Here is a 15,138-nt window from a genome sequence, read left to right as displayed (position 1 = left end):
TAAACATATATATATATACATATTGTATATGCACAAAACAACATCTAAGATTTTAATAAGCATAAATTCTGTCTATGATTCCAGAAATAAACTTACAACTATAGGTTAGAGTACTATATACTTTTCAACAATATGAATCCTGGCTATTACTATACCTTAAATCTTATACTGCAGTATAAAGTCCCAAATCTCAATATCCCCAGAGTTTTAACTATGTTGCAACATTGACGATGCACATCAAGTTTATTTATTAGTACTGTATCTGCCAGCTCCAGCTGGTTAATTGGCTGATATATAGGTTGTAATGGTTATGAATTGAGAAGATTAATCTATGGGAGCCTAGTTATATTCATTTATTCTGCAAAGTCCGTGGTTAGGTAAATAAGGTTGCTGGAATTTGCTTTATAGCATACTGGTTATAGTGTGAGACTGTCCTCCACAAAAGGCTTGCTATAAAATATTACACTTCTCTTCTGTATAATTGCTGGGACAGCTAAACTGACTCCACTGCAGCAATAGTACTGAGGCATCGAACTTATATACACACTGAATAGCTGCTACCTGCATTATGTCCAGGTTGGGTACTTAGATCTGCATACTGTATCTTCTGTCTCTTTCTATTTATTATCACCCTTTCATGACTAAGAGGTGCCTGTGGAGGTGACTGGTTCTGCATTGTCAATGTAATTGCTTTCTCTATACATTGTGTCCGGATTGTGAGGAGCTGTGAATTTGACAGGTGCTGGGTAATGTGGTAACTACACCGTGATGCCCCATATACCTGCCCTCCTCGCAGGCTCTAAGGGGCTCCCCCAGCTCTGCCCTCTGTCAGGTTCCTCCTCTCAGTGTTGTCTCTCAGGTCCACCTCTGGCTCTACCCAGCTTAGGGGAAGCGCAGCTCCAGGTCCTGCCTCCTCCACTGTCAGCCACTGAGGGGGACTGGCCAAAAATTTGCCTCCTCACAGCACAGCTCAGCTCTCCATGGCCATTACCTCAGCTCAGCTCTGACCAACTGACATTTCCTCCAACTGTCACATGTCTGACCACCAGACACTGCTCATGTAACCTGCTCCTGACCTCCTGAGCAGCTGCAGAGGTGTGCCTGTTTATTGACATAGCGCTATGCATGGTGTAGAACGTAATACCTTGCATAGCAGGGTATTACAATACCTCCTGCTGCATTTGCCTTTAGTTGGACGGTATTGCACAGCCATTTCCCTGCAGCTGTGCATTATTGTCCATCTCTAAATCAGGCCCACAATAACACCAGTGATGATTAACAAAGCCAATGTGGGTTAGTACAATATGATATGTGGCTAGCAATGGGCTTTGTGTATAGGTGGTTATGCAAAGTGGTCTGTGCAAAGGGCTAATGCATTTCCTCCACACTACATTTCTCATAGCCGATGTTGGGCAGTTGGCCTTTGAAGGATGACAGCAAAATCCCCAATCATAAACTGATCAAGATGAATCAGAACATTATCAGGCATTTTGATATTTGTGGTTGGAATATGACCACTCTTACTATACACTCATGTGCCAGAAAAACAGAGACACCTGTCCAATAGTGTATAGGTCCTCCTTTTTGATCAGATTACAGCAGCAACATGATATGGTGTGGTCTCCACGAGCTCTCTTAAGTTCTGTCTAGATAGTGTACACCATGCTTCATTAATTCCACAATTCCCTAATATTCGCTTGTGGTGGAACCAAGTCATTGATGGCACATTGAATTGCATCCCACATGTGTTCTATTGGGCTCAAATCCAACAAACAAGGGGGCCAACTCATGATGCCAAACTCAGAGTAATGCTCATCTAGCCATAAAACCCATCTGAGTGAATGCATGACATGAACAAGTGCAAATGATCCGCAAGGATGGTTTTGTAGCATCCGCTTGCCAGCACTGTCTGCAGATGTATCAGGCATCTTAATGCGTGCCAGGTGGACACACCCAACACCATAACAGAGCCACCCTCTACTGTCCCTTGTTGTCATGCAATGTCTATTGCCTGGTGGTGTTATCTCCACATGCAGAATAGTCCATCTGCCCGAAAGAGTTGGAGCCTCAACATGTTGGAAATGTCATCTTGCATCCAGTGGTGGTGTTCACAAGCCCAGGTGGTGCATAGAGTCTTGTGCTGAGGGGTCAGCAATGGAACCTTTGGGGGCCATCAGCTCTTGTACCCCATAGAAGAAAGGGAATGCTGCACTGTTTGAACGTCGCACGCTGGTCAGATGTTACAATATGTGCCCGACAAATGCTGTCCACGATCATCCAGGTTTTTTCATCAGCCACAGCGATCTCGGTGCTGGATGTCATCCCTGATGTTGTGTAGTTGCAGTACATTCTTGACATTTTTGCATGCAAAAATTAACTTTTTGTGTTGATTTTGAAGATGGATGTAACTACCATAGGTGCAGGGGATGCTATGGGGCTCAGATTGCCTCTGGGGCCCACCTACCCTGCAGCCAGTTCATGCCCCTTGGCATCCCTCTCTGAGTGTCTCCTGCGCTGCCCACAGAGTGATCTGCAGCAGCCCCTGTTGCCAATCTTATTTTCTACACTGCTGCTGAGCTCAGCTGCTCAGGGCTTGCCAATTAGTAGTGCAGTAGTGCACTAATCCCAAGACTCTCTCCTGTAGATTTGGTGATTAAGGGTGCCGGGGGTAGCACATGCTGGTCAGCAATGTCTGCAGATGTATCATGCATCCTAATGCGTGCCAGGTGGATACACCCAACACCATAACAGAGCCACCGCCGCTCTGTACTGTCCCTTGTTGGCATGCAGGGTCCATCGCCTCATGGTGTTTTCTCCACATGCGTAATCGTCCATCTACCCAAAACAGTTGGAACCCCAACATGTTGGACCAGTCATATTGCATCCAGTGGTGCTGTTCACGAGCCCAGATGGTGCACAGAGTCTTGTGCTGAGAGGTCAGCAATGGAACCTTAGGGGGCCATCAGCTCCTGTACCCCATAGAAGAAATGGAATGCTGCACTGTTTGAACATTGGACGCTGGTCAGATATTACAATACGTGTCCGAAAATGCTGTCCACGATCATCCAGTGTTTTTCATCAGCCACAGCTGTCTCGTGTGCTGGATGTCTTCCCTGATGTTGTGTAGTTGCAGTACACTCTTTACATTTCTGCATGTGAAAATTCACATTTTATGTTGATTTTGGAAATGTAGTGACCCAGCACTCTGGCACCTACTATCACGCATCATTCAAAGTCACTTAAATTGTGATACCGGGGATGTAACTACCATAGGTGCAGGGGATGCTATGGGACCCAGATTGCCTCTGGGCCCCTCCTCCCCTGCACCGAGTTCATGCCCCTTGGCATCCCTCTCTGAGTATCTCCTGCGCTGCCCACAGAGTGATCCGCAGCAGCCACTGTTGCCAATCCTATTTTCTACACTGCTGCTGAGCTCAGCTGCTCAGGTTCTGCCAATTAGTAGTGCACTAATTCCGAGACTCTCTCCTCTCTAGAGTTGGTAATTAGGGGTGCGAGGGCAGCACACATCCTGTATGTGGACTGTGTACACACTATGGCCCCGCCCCCATCTCTTTTTGCAGATTTCTCTCAAGCTGCACCTCCTCCATGCACCTCAGAGACTTAGGCAGATTATCTCAGAGTGACACCTGACTCCAATAAAAGAGACTACAATTAGTAACACTCTTGCTTCCGAATGCCGACAGCAGCCCCAAGGTAGTGTCAATGATAATGTCAAATAAAAATAGATTAAGTTGATTTTACACCAATTTTATTTTCCATTAGTTTTTGTTAAGTTTTATGATTTTCAAACAAGATAAATGCTAAGGTCCTGGTAATGTTACTGTTTAATGTAGGTGCTGACTATGTATAGTTAACACTGCTGTGTGGTGGAAGGGTATAATATGGACTATGAGAAATATATCATTACATAATGATAGATATTTTAAATATTTTAAATAATATAATGTGCTTAAGATTTGTACACATTATCTTTATTCAAAATCTCTATAACCATGTAATAAAATGTATTACCATGGTCCACAAAACATCCTTCCACCTCATACCAGGGCTAAACATATATAGACAGCACCAGTGGTCACACCAGCATGCTATACCGTGCCTTTAAAACCCCACATTTATGCAAAACATTTGTATTATTTTTTTTTATGTATTTACACCTCAAAGCATGGCACTGCTCACTCCTGCTCTGTTTGTAAAGCCACACAACAGGTATCCAATATGTATCACACAAAAATCAGCCCAATAACTGTTTAGACAGAGAGCTAATGCTGGAAATGGCCCAGCTTTTCCTATTGTCATTAGATTTGTTTTAGAATCAGAAACACTTACCAAAAAGCATTGCAGTGGCTGACTATAGAGAAGCGATGTCACATGATGAAGCATCGCTAATCTCTGGAATTGCGTCATAAGGTTGGGGGTGGATTGGTACAGTATGTGTGCTGGCATCTTCCAGCCACACCGACAGGGATCACTACTTGCTTCCCACAGAGCTCTTTATCCAATCACTGTTCTCAGAGGGAAACACATGATTTCTAGAGGGGGTCTCCAAATACATGATTTTAGAGCGAGTGTGACCAGCCTATGAAGAAGGCATAATGTAATACTTAATACTTCAGACATATATAGTACAGAGCCAGGCAACATAGTAAGCCTAGATACAGCAGTAAGGCCAACCTGACTGAGCTGAATGGGTTTTTTTCTGGATTTGGGCACCATTCCACAAGTTCCATGCTCTGTGGTGCATTGGAGAAAGCCTGCTGGTGCATCACAAGAACTGAGACTTAGCCATGGATGTACACATATATTTCCTTATATACTGAATAGTGTATGTAATACAGTATTAACAATATACACTATAGATGGTCTATAGCAGTGTTTCCGAAACTCAGGGCCTGATTCAGACCCGGACGCTATTTGCGGCCGCTCGCTCTAAAAAAGGGGCCGGATATTTAAATTGAGCGCTCGCTCTTTGTGGCGTGAGGACACCTCTATGTCTGTGCGAGCGTCTGCCAAATGAGCTTGCTATTTTTTCAAGACCCTCCTTTGCCGCTCGCAAATCACATCATCTCCTGTTTTTATTGGATTAATCGGGAACATCGAACGGCATCTGAACTGCTCGCAGCGCTTGAGGTAGGAATTACTTCCCGCAATCACTGCGAGCAGTTCAGGGTAAAAGACAACCAAGTGACGTGATCGATGATGCTCCTTTGCTAATTATGCACTCCCATTAAACGGCCTTTTGACCGTTGGGCACGCCTGCATTCGCACACAACCACTCCCCCGTTTTCAAGCACCTTCCCCTGTTACCACCCACAAACGGCAAATTCTGTCACTCAAAATAGCAGCCCCTCTGTGTTTTACGAGTGCACGATTTCCGACCACAATGACTGGTTTGCGCATGCACATTGCGAACCATACGCATGCGCAGTTGTGCGACCATCGCTCAGAGCGAGCGTGCGGATGCTTACGAGCAGGTCTGAATCAGGCCCTCAGTCCTCAGGGACTCCTAACAGTGCATATTTTCTAGATCTCCTAGATGGTGCACTGGCTGACATATTTTAAAAGATCCACAGATGGTGCTAATTATTTCATTTATGATACTGAGGAGAGATGTGTAAACCATTCTCTGTTAGGGTTCCCTGAAGACCAAGTTTGGGAACCACTGGTATAGTACAGACTGTATGGGATTTGTGTAAAAAAAAATAATATCTGTATAGTTATCCTGTATAAACATATATAACATAAGTGGTCAGGAAAAGGTTAAGCAGCTCATATAAAATATACATACCTATATACATACATAGTATAACCAGTAGGAGACAGAACTGAGCTTTCTAACCACACATTCTCCCACCTCATGTTAAGGCACCTGTCTCTTCTTGCTGGCAGCTGCTCTATGGTCTCTCTGGTCCAGGGTGCTGATTGTGCTTAGATACACACACAGCAGACTTGGTAGAAGCTACTGGTACTTGGCATGAGCAGCAGCTCCCTTCTGTCTCTTATACTGCATATTGTGGCCACAACTCTAGCAAAATTGTTTTATATACGACTGCTATTGTGGTCATGATTCGAGCTGGGGAGTTTCTGGGCATCTGGAAAACCCCTGCGTTTTCTTATACAGTATATCAGAATAGGTGTTAAGGATAAGTGAATAGCAGGTCTTGATGATTGCTTATTTTATTCTGTCATTTCTTTATTGCAAAAACATTGATAGAGTTAGTTCACAATGAACAAAACAGACCAAACCAAATTACATTTTGTATACTTTAATTAAATTTACCCTCTAGTATTTTTTATTTATTTTTTACGTTAAATTTAGTCTTCAGCAAAAGTTTTAAATTGAAAGAGTTTTCAACATTACCCCTTTTTAACATTCTGCACCACATTTCTTAAGCCAGGAGAATTTGATAAGAGAAAAGCTCATTTAGTTTGTTAAGAAGAACGTCTGTTTTATCAGCAGTTATATTAGATTGCATCTGTTCTAGCCAGTGGAGTCCTGTCTACAGCAGGACAAGTAATATAGGGCGTGAAGAATTTGCTACTTCAAAGCAATGGACAGATGTCTGAGACACGGATTCTTTCTGCATGTTAAAAGATTGTTATAGCACTGGTTTAAAGCATTTAGGTCTTCCCACCTAACCTTTATTATGTTTAATGATTCGTCCCAATTGCTGCCAGAAAAATATATCATATCAGAAAGCAAAAGGAAAACTGGCATTTATTTTAGATTTCCCAGGTATGGAAGGAAAGTAATGATTCTTATATCACTGGAAAACTAATTATGAATATACCTAAATCAGTAATCTAGAACCCCAAAATATAAAGGCTTACTAAACATGTTTTCTACCCTCAGGTGATTTTAATTAATTGTATGTGCCGTTGTTCAACTTTTACATAATTTTTTCAAACTAGTCTCCTTCCATACTTACTGGCTTATATGATCATTTTTCTTGTATATTTATCCATGGATACTACAAATACTAGGATGAAAAGTGCAGAACAAAGCACTAAAGAAAACACATATTTAGTAAACGTTGCAGGAGCAAATGTACAAACCCGAATAGATACATTTTGTAACGGATATATACAATGGCATATGTAAACTTTCATATACTAAATTTATTGCAAATAAGATATACAGTATTTTACATTTGTGAGCCAGCAGCAGTCTTCCATGCAGTCCTGGATTAACAACAGCACCCACACATAGTTACCACATGGGATCTTTGCAAAATAGTTGCCCTGGACCCCCAACAAACCATAATCCAGCCCTACTTCATACTTCCCATCCCAACATTTTGAAGTCCTGAACCGGGACATCCCTTGTGCACCACAAAGGTGTGCATGTGAAAGGGGTGTGGCCACATGCACAGAAGGCCATGCTCCTAATGTATGTTTGGGGGGCGTGACTGCGTGGTATGCCCCCGTTTCTCATCATGCTAGGGGTGAGCCCAACACTCCGCCAGCTGCTGGACTGTCCCCAACCTCTCACGGCACAGTGGTATACAAAGCAGCAGTGACAGAGCCCCCGCCCCCAACCTCCCCACAGGACACTGCGGCCCATGGGTGGAACATCAGAACATTGCTGAAATTAGGCGGTTGGTATATATGTTGTTACTTCCATGTTTTTAGTCTCTGAGTGATTCCCTGATTTTACAGTATTTCATGAGTTTACAGACAGTAAGTGTGATTAACAAGTCTCTTTACAGATATTTAACACTCCTTAATGGATCTGTTTATAATGTTAATCATATGGGGAGGTGGGAGTAACACAAAAACCGAGCAAATAACTGTGTTTTTGGACATACCATGTTGCAATGCAATGGGTAGGGGTGCAAAAACATTTATTTTTGCTGGACAGCTTTATTTTTACTGTGTAATGTAGATCTGAGTTTGGACATGCCCTATCAATCTAGGGGGTAAATTTACTAAAGAGAGAGTTTTTAGAAGTGAGTTTTAGAAGAGATGTTGCCCATAGCAACCAATCAGATTCAAGCTATTATCTTCTAGAAGGTGCTAGTTAAATGTTAAGTAGAATCTGATTGGTTGCTATGGGCAACATTTCTTCTAAAACTCACTTCTAAAAACTCTCACTTTAGTTAATTTACCCCTAAATCTCGCTGCACATGTTACATCTGCCCCACCTGCAGTGCAGCATGGTTTTACCAAAGTGCACAGTTCCTCCTTTTTGCTTTATTTTTTCCACCTTAGAATCAGGACCATTATTGTCAGGGTGTCCAGTGGATATTAGTTCAGGATTGTTAGCAAAGTTTGGGATTGGATTGATTTGTCCAAAAATTTCTGAATGATATTTTATTTATTCAGTAGACAGTGGAGGTCATTTATGAAGGTAAAATGCAGTTCCAGAGTGTATAAAACAGCAAAGGACCTGCTATGCACCTCCTTGGTTTGTGCCGAAGAACATAGGTTTTCAAAGCAATATGGTCACATTTATTAGAAGCAGAATTTTACACCAAAGTACAGACGAACGCATGTACTGTATGTCTCTTTTTGTGCCCATGGTCCCATAGTTCCATTAGACTACTGAATTTGGGGGGATTCTCCTGACTCCAGTGAGAGTTTCAGCCCGCAACTTCTTCATCATGCAGCTTGCTATAAATAAGGTCACCGTGGTCCCACCCCCAGCGACTTAATGCACAAATTGTCATAAGTTGTCACACAGGGGAGGGCCACAATGATGCAACCCACGGCTCTTCGCCTCCACCCCAGCCAGATTAACCTGCAGTACCTCTCCATGGACCTTCCAGGTCTGGGACTGCCAAAGTTGGCAATTATGATAAAACAAAATAAAACTTCATTAAGCAAAATTATAATGAGCTAAAATGGTGGAAAAGGTCCTTTTTGCTAAACATTGCTCAAATGTGGCTCATGCAGACCTGCAGTTATGTGCATATATATCTTTTATGAGGGATATATAAAAAAAATACGGAAAAACACTGAGTAATAAACATGTTTCTATTATTGATATTCTAGGAGACACATGTTATAAATTGGTTTAATCAGGTTGTCTTCAGTTGTCAGAGTCACTATCCTTGTCTATAAAGAGCAACTCACAATAATAGCACAGCAATAATACACAGGAGGCATCACAGAAAAACATATAATACATAAAAAGCATGTTTAGTTTTATACAGCAGTTAAAAAACTGTGAACTGACATTAGCCATTCTCCAGGCACACTTTGTAAAAAGCACATACTGTATTTAACATTTTAGCAGGCATACAATTATGTCTAATGGACTGGTTTAAAGCTGTAATTTTGTGTACATGCATTACAGCTAAATATATCGGACTCCACCTGTACACCTTTCGCAGTTATTTCTACCCTTCTAAAAAATGCTGTGTTTCATCTTACCAAATACGGGGTTATTACAAAAGAAATTGGGTATATGTAATAGCCAACCTGGGAAAATCAACCTGGTTTTGCCTTTTAAATGACTGCTACTTTAAAACATCAGGCAGTCTTGTACGGGACTCGCCGATACCAGCAGTCCTCAGGCTATTACATATACCCCATAGACAGTTTTAACATTTATAAAACAATGACTATAATAATTTAAGGTAACAACACACAATCATTCAGCATGGATCGCAACTGCAACAGCGTAAACAGATCAATCGATGGTGCATACTGGGCATGCAGTGCGCGCGCGTGAGTTAGCATTGTGATCGCTTTGTGATCACTCAAGCAAAATAAAAGCCATCGCAGAGTGAGTGACAGGCTGTGAGCATTTGGCGGTGGTGACGGGGGAGTGGTCGGAGAAATTTAGGCGTGTCTGTCCATTTGAACGCTGTTGCATGGGCATGCATAAATTAGCCACTGAGACGGCATATGCAGCTTGAGTACTCACTGTGTTCACCAAGACTTGCAGTTTCTGCAGCAGGTCAGACCTGCTGTAATTCTGCGCGAGGGGCCGATGTTACTCAATGTTACCGATGTATACACAGGACTGCAAGGTATTACAGATGTGAGATAGCAGTAGTGGCCGTCTCTATGCTTTCTGTGCGACGGCTTTGCGATTGCATTCATTAGCATATTTTCACAGCTTGCCTCCATGCGATTACGGAGCTGCGATCAGAATAGCAATCCATGCTGAATCATGCTCACTATACACAGTTTCATAGAAAAACCGTGGAAGTGTTAACTATGGAAGGCCAGGCCGACATAAGCACTCATGACCAGTCAGGCAATATGGACGGAAATGCTGTAAAGAAGGCATTTTTGTACTAGATTTAATTAAAATGGATTCCATGTTAGAGCTTGATTCAGGAATCACCACCGACTAGACGATCCATCTACGATTGACACAAGAAACTTGAAACAAATGGATGTTTATGTAAAGTTAAAAGCCCTGAGTGATCGCGTGCATCTGATGACCAAATGGAGTATGTTGATGCCATTTATTAATGCATGCCCACGCGGCTGCAAATGACTCCATACAATCTGCAGTTACATTATTGCGCAGTCTAAGTGACCAGGATATAATCACACATTGTGATTTCTGTGCAGTAATGCAGGAGCATTGTGAAGAGGAGGGTTTTATTGAGCATCTAATAATCAGTGACAAATATACCTTCCACACCAATGGGAAAGTTAACAAACAGAACATTCACTAATGGGTGACTGAACATCGGAGATCAGCAATGGAGCATGCGCAAGATTCCCCAAAGGTTAATGTTTTCTGTGCTATGTCCTGTAAAAAAGTGCAATGCCCCTTCTTTGTCCAAGAAAGAAATGTAATGGGAGCATCTTATCTTGATATACTTATTAATTGGTTGATGCCTCAACTGTACGAAGACAGTGACAATTTCATTTTTCAACAAGATGGAGCACCGCCACACTGGCACCGCAAAGTAAAAAATTACCTTGACGAAAAACAGTTCCACAGCGCTGAAATGGCTGCGCAACAGATGCCAACATGTCTCTCCTATGGTGGCCACCACAAAGTCTCCATCTATCATCTTTTGTTTTAAGGGGATATGTCGAGGACTAGGTCTGCATTCCACCCCTTCCTGTTAATCTCGAAGATCTGAAACAACGTATCTCAACAGAAAATCCTGGAGTTGATGCAGACATATTAATGTGTGTTTGGCAAGAATTCAACTACTGTGTTGATATCTGCCCTGTGTCTTAAGTTACACACATGGAACATCTGTAAGTCTCTGTAATAAACTTCCACAGTTTCTCTACAAACGGTGTATGGTGCGTGTTACTATGATAAATAGTTATTATTTTATAAATTGTTAAAACTGTCAATCTCTTTTGTAATAACCCTGTTTTTTTTACATTTAGCAACTTTAGTGCCCCTTATACAGTGCCCCTTATAGAGTGCTCAGGCAGTGGGGCCCACCGGGGAATCCCCTATACCCCTGTGGGCCAGTCCAACCCTGAGCATAACTACCCTGTATACACAGTACAGCTACCCTCGATAAACATATAGATCAGCCACCCTGGCTATACACACAGAATAACTGCCATGGTTACACACTCAGAACAGTGACCCCGAGTACACACCCAAATTCACTCAGCCTGGATACACCACACATGCAAAAGTTTGCATTTCTTAACACATGAAAGTTGCATTGCGAACAAATTTTCATATTTCCATGTTATTCTGTTGTATTTTTATATCTGCATTAATGCTTTTAGTTTTGTCTACAGTTTTGGAGGATGATATATCTCAAGATGTCATTGTGTACACAAGTATTGTTTTAAGAAAACCAAATGAATTAATTTCATAACTAAATATATCTATCCCTTGTTGTTGCAGCTGATAAAGATGCTGATGATTACTATATGAGAAGACGGCATCTTCCAGATCTGGCAGCTCGGGGGACACTTCCCCTTAATGTCATCAAAATGACTCAGGATCAGTTAAATTACAGAGAGAGGCCAAGAAGACCCGTGCGTGCAATGTCGCAGGACAGAGTCTTGTCTCCAGAGAAAAACATGCCAGAAGAAGGGTACGGTTTACCCTATGACCGAATTCTGTCAGATGAGCAGCTTCTGTCTGCTGAACGTCTACATTCTCAAGATCCTCTTCTTTCCCCAGACAAGGCCATGACCCTCAAGAGGGCTGACTTTCAAGAGAAGTCCATGTCAAGAGCCATTTCCCAAACGGATGTCTTTGTTTCTACACCTGTATTGGATCGTTATAGGATGACAAAGATGCACTCTCATCCCAGTGCCTCAAATAACTTATATAATACGTTGGGTGTGAACCAAACTGCTGCTAAACGCCAAGCCTTTGCTTCACGGAGGCACAACACAGTTGAACAACTGCATTATATTCCTGGACACCACCAACAGTATCGCACAGCTAGCAAAACAGAAGTGACTGTTTGATAAAATAATGTGAATTGTAGATAATCGTTACAGACTGAAGCAGTCCCAGGACACCACACTACAGTGGCCTTGTGGGCCAAGAAGACCTCTTATTTTATGTTCCATTGGTCAACATCATGTCCATTACTCATTCTAGTCTGTGTTACTACTGGTCACTGGAAACAGAAGAAGCTGGATCTGACAGAACAGGTCATTTGAAATGATCTGTCTTAAAGGAATGTTCTAAGGGCTTATCTACACTAATACTCTTGGGTGTACCAATCGATTCATAAGAAAACCATTTTCTGGTGAGGAGAAACAGGCTTCATGGGAAAGCATATGCTAATTTTGGTCAACGGTGTAGATATGTTTACTGAATGCTGGACAGAGTCTTACTGTATAGCTGTATCTCAAAAATGGCCAATCCTTTCATGTATGTAGCATGTATCAACCAAATTATTTTGGTACCTCAATGCTGCATCATTCATCGATACACATGATGTATTATCAACATCTCCTTCGGTAGTGAGGTCATGAAAGCTTACTAGTGTGGTGGAGACATTGTAATCTGGAAGAAGGGTCATCTTAAAAGAGTATTTATTAGTGCCTATAACTCGTCCGCTCTCTTAACGTAGGAATTAGTGGGTGTGTCTCTACAAGCACAATACTGCTAATAGAGCCCATTGTCAATCCATCCTATTTTTATCTTAACCCGCTTTGTAAATAGATGTATTAGGAAGATGGAAATAAGACTTCATTTTATTACTGGTCATCTTCTAGACAATAATCAATCAAATGATGTCACAATTCCATAAGTTACCCTACATGGATATTTTATAGCAGATACTTTTGACCTTACATGCCTTCCATGATAAGCTTATTTTTTACAAGAACTGCAAAGCATTTTAATGTATACGGGACATGTCCACCATAGTCTGTCAGTGAAGAGATTTTTTTTTCTCTCCAAAATTAGAAGGACTTTGTGAAATTTATATTCATGTTTAATCTGGTGCCATATTACTCAACACTAACCACTGTTTTGTAAATTGGAAATAGATTTCCAGACATCATGTTATAAAGAAACCATTTTAAACATAGAGTTTAACAACGCGTGGACATATGTGCATTAATCTTGTTGTAAGCAAACTAAACTTGTTCTATAACACATAGGTTAAAAGGGCAACTGTACTCATAAAAACAGTGGGATTACATACCCTTTAAAAGTGTATTTATCCTGTCATTGACATTTCCCTCATATTAATTAGCAAAGTGAACTATATAACTTTTGGAAAAGAGGCCATTTTGCATCACTGTAGATTTTAATAAAGGTGTTGAGTGTCTGATCTCACTCTAAACTCATATTTGTGCCATATATTTCTAAAAATAAGTCTAATTTACATTTTTTATGTTTTTTAATCTTAAATATTACCTTAGGTATTACAGTAATACCACATGCACACACAGCTTATTACATTTTTACAAATATATTAAATATATACAATGTCATCATATTTTCCATCAGTCTTTTCACAATTTCACATAACATCAACATTTATAAGTGATTTGTGGTGTACATTGTTTTATAGGCATAAATGATGATACTGTACATTTTATACACAAAACAATACAAAAACAGAATTCCCCAATCTGTGCTCTGTAATCAAGCACATAGCCAGCAGTAGCTCAACACCTGCAAGTTCCAGAAGTAGTACATGGGGTAAAAAAGACAATTTAAGAATGTTGTCTTAATTCTTGCAAATTATAGTACCATAGTATAAATTAGGGGGAAAAAAGCATCTGTACTATATTATTTTTCTTCTCATTTATGCTTTGGCGAATGGCTATAAGAATTTTACAACATCTTAATTAGCAGTGAAAAAATATTAAACCGTACTTTAAGACATTTAACTCAATGTATTCCCATGGATACTTTGCGCATCTTTTACTTGAACCTTTTCTTAGTTGCACCCACATATGCTCTTGATTACCCCATCAAGTGCCACCAATTAAACAAACTATTTTGCTGATATACAAACTCCTCTCTGTAACATAGAACCATTATTTCGGATCCACCTACAGTATTAAGATAAAAATAATATTTTCACCTGTTAGTAAATACATTGAAAAATACCTGTGAAATAATCTAAATAGAGAAACAATCTTTTATGCTGTCTTAATTTAGGGTAGTTTTAGAAAACAAAATGCCTATAGATTTTGGCGTTACGTATGCGTCGTCTGTTGTTCTGCATATATTACACTGGCATTTTAATTTCATGGTATACTAAACTTCAGAAATAAAATGTACATTAGAGAAAGCAACATGTTTTTGTAAGGTGTGTAATAAATAATATATGGAATAAAGGTAAACTGTTTTCAGCTCTGGGTAATTTCCTGTGCTTATAACAGCTGAGAGATTAATGACGATGATATACTGTTGACATCGTACATAGAAATAAAGGAACTGTATCCTTTGGATTTATTATGGCTTTTTTGAATCATCAGTATGCATTTATATGGATTGTATTTTCTCACGGCTTGGAATCATGGGTTGCTGTTATAACTGAATTAAATGTACTGTATTTATAATCTTCTTAATACCCCTGTGTGATCATGTGATTGGCTTATATGAAGATGAGTCACTGTGTGGGATGGGTCAGGTTTTCAGGGCTGCTATGGGAATCACCTTATCAGGGGCGGATTGGGATGGAAAATCAGATGGGAAGTTTCTAGAATCAGCCCTAATTGGGAGGGTGGGGGGGGGCAGGAGATCCC

At 40.8% G+C, this 15,138-nt stretch overlaps 1 protein-coding gene across 5 annotated transcripts in view; it reads left to right on the top strand.

Annotated features, from left to right (window-relative positions):
- Positions 1 to 14,922, top strand: part of SHISA6 (shisa family member 6) — a 400,746-nt gene extending 385,824 nt beyond the window's left edge. For all 5 annotated transcript variants that reach the window (XM_088468622.1, XM_088468621.1, XM_088468619.1 and 2 more), the window contains one exon: positions 11,813 to 14,922. In XM_088468622.1, the coding sequence (XP_088324748.1) occupies positions 11,813 to 12,387 (575 nt within the window). In that variant the 3' untranslated portion in view covers positions 12,388 to 14,922. The remainder of the gene's footprint in view (positions 1 to 11,812) is intronic.
- Positions 14,923 to 15,138: the final 216 nt, after the last annotated feature.

This window comes from Taudactylus pleione, unplaced genomic scaffold (genome assembly GCF_031769625.1).
Source record: "Taudactylus pleione unplaced genomic scaffold, aTauple2 ptg000012l, whole genome shotgun sequence".
NCBI lineage: Eukaryota > Metazoa > Chordata > Amphibia > Anura > Myobatrachidae > Taudactylus > Taudactylus pleione.
The sequence above is the reverse complement of the archived record's forward strand: the minus strand, read 5'-3'. Positions and strand labels throughout refer to the sequence as shown.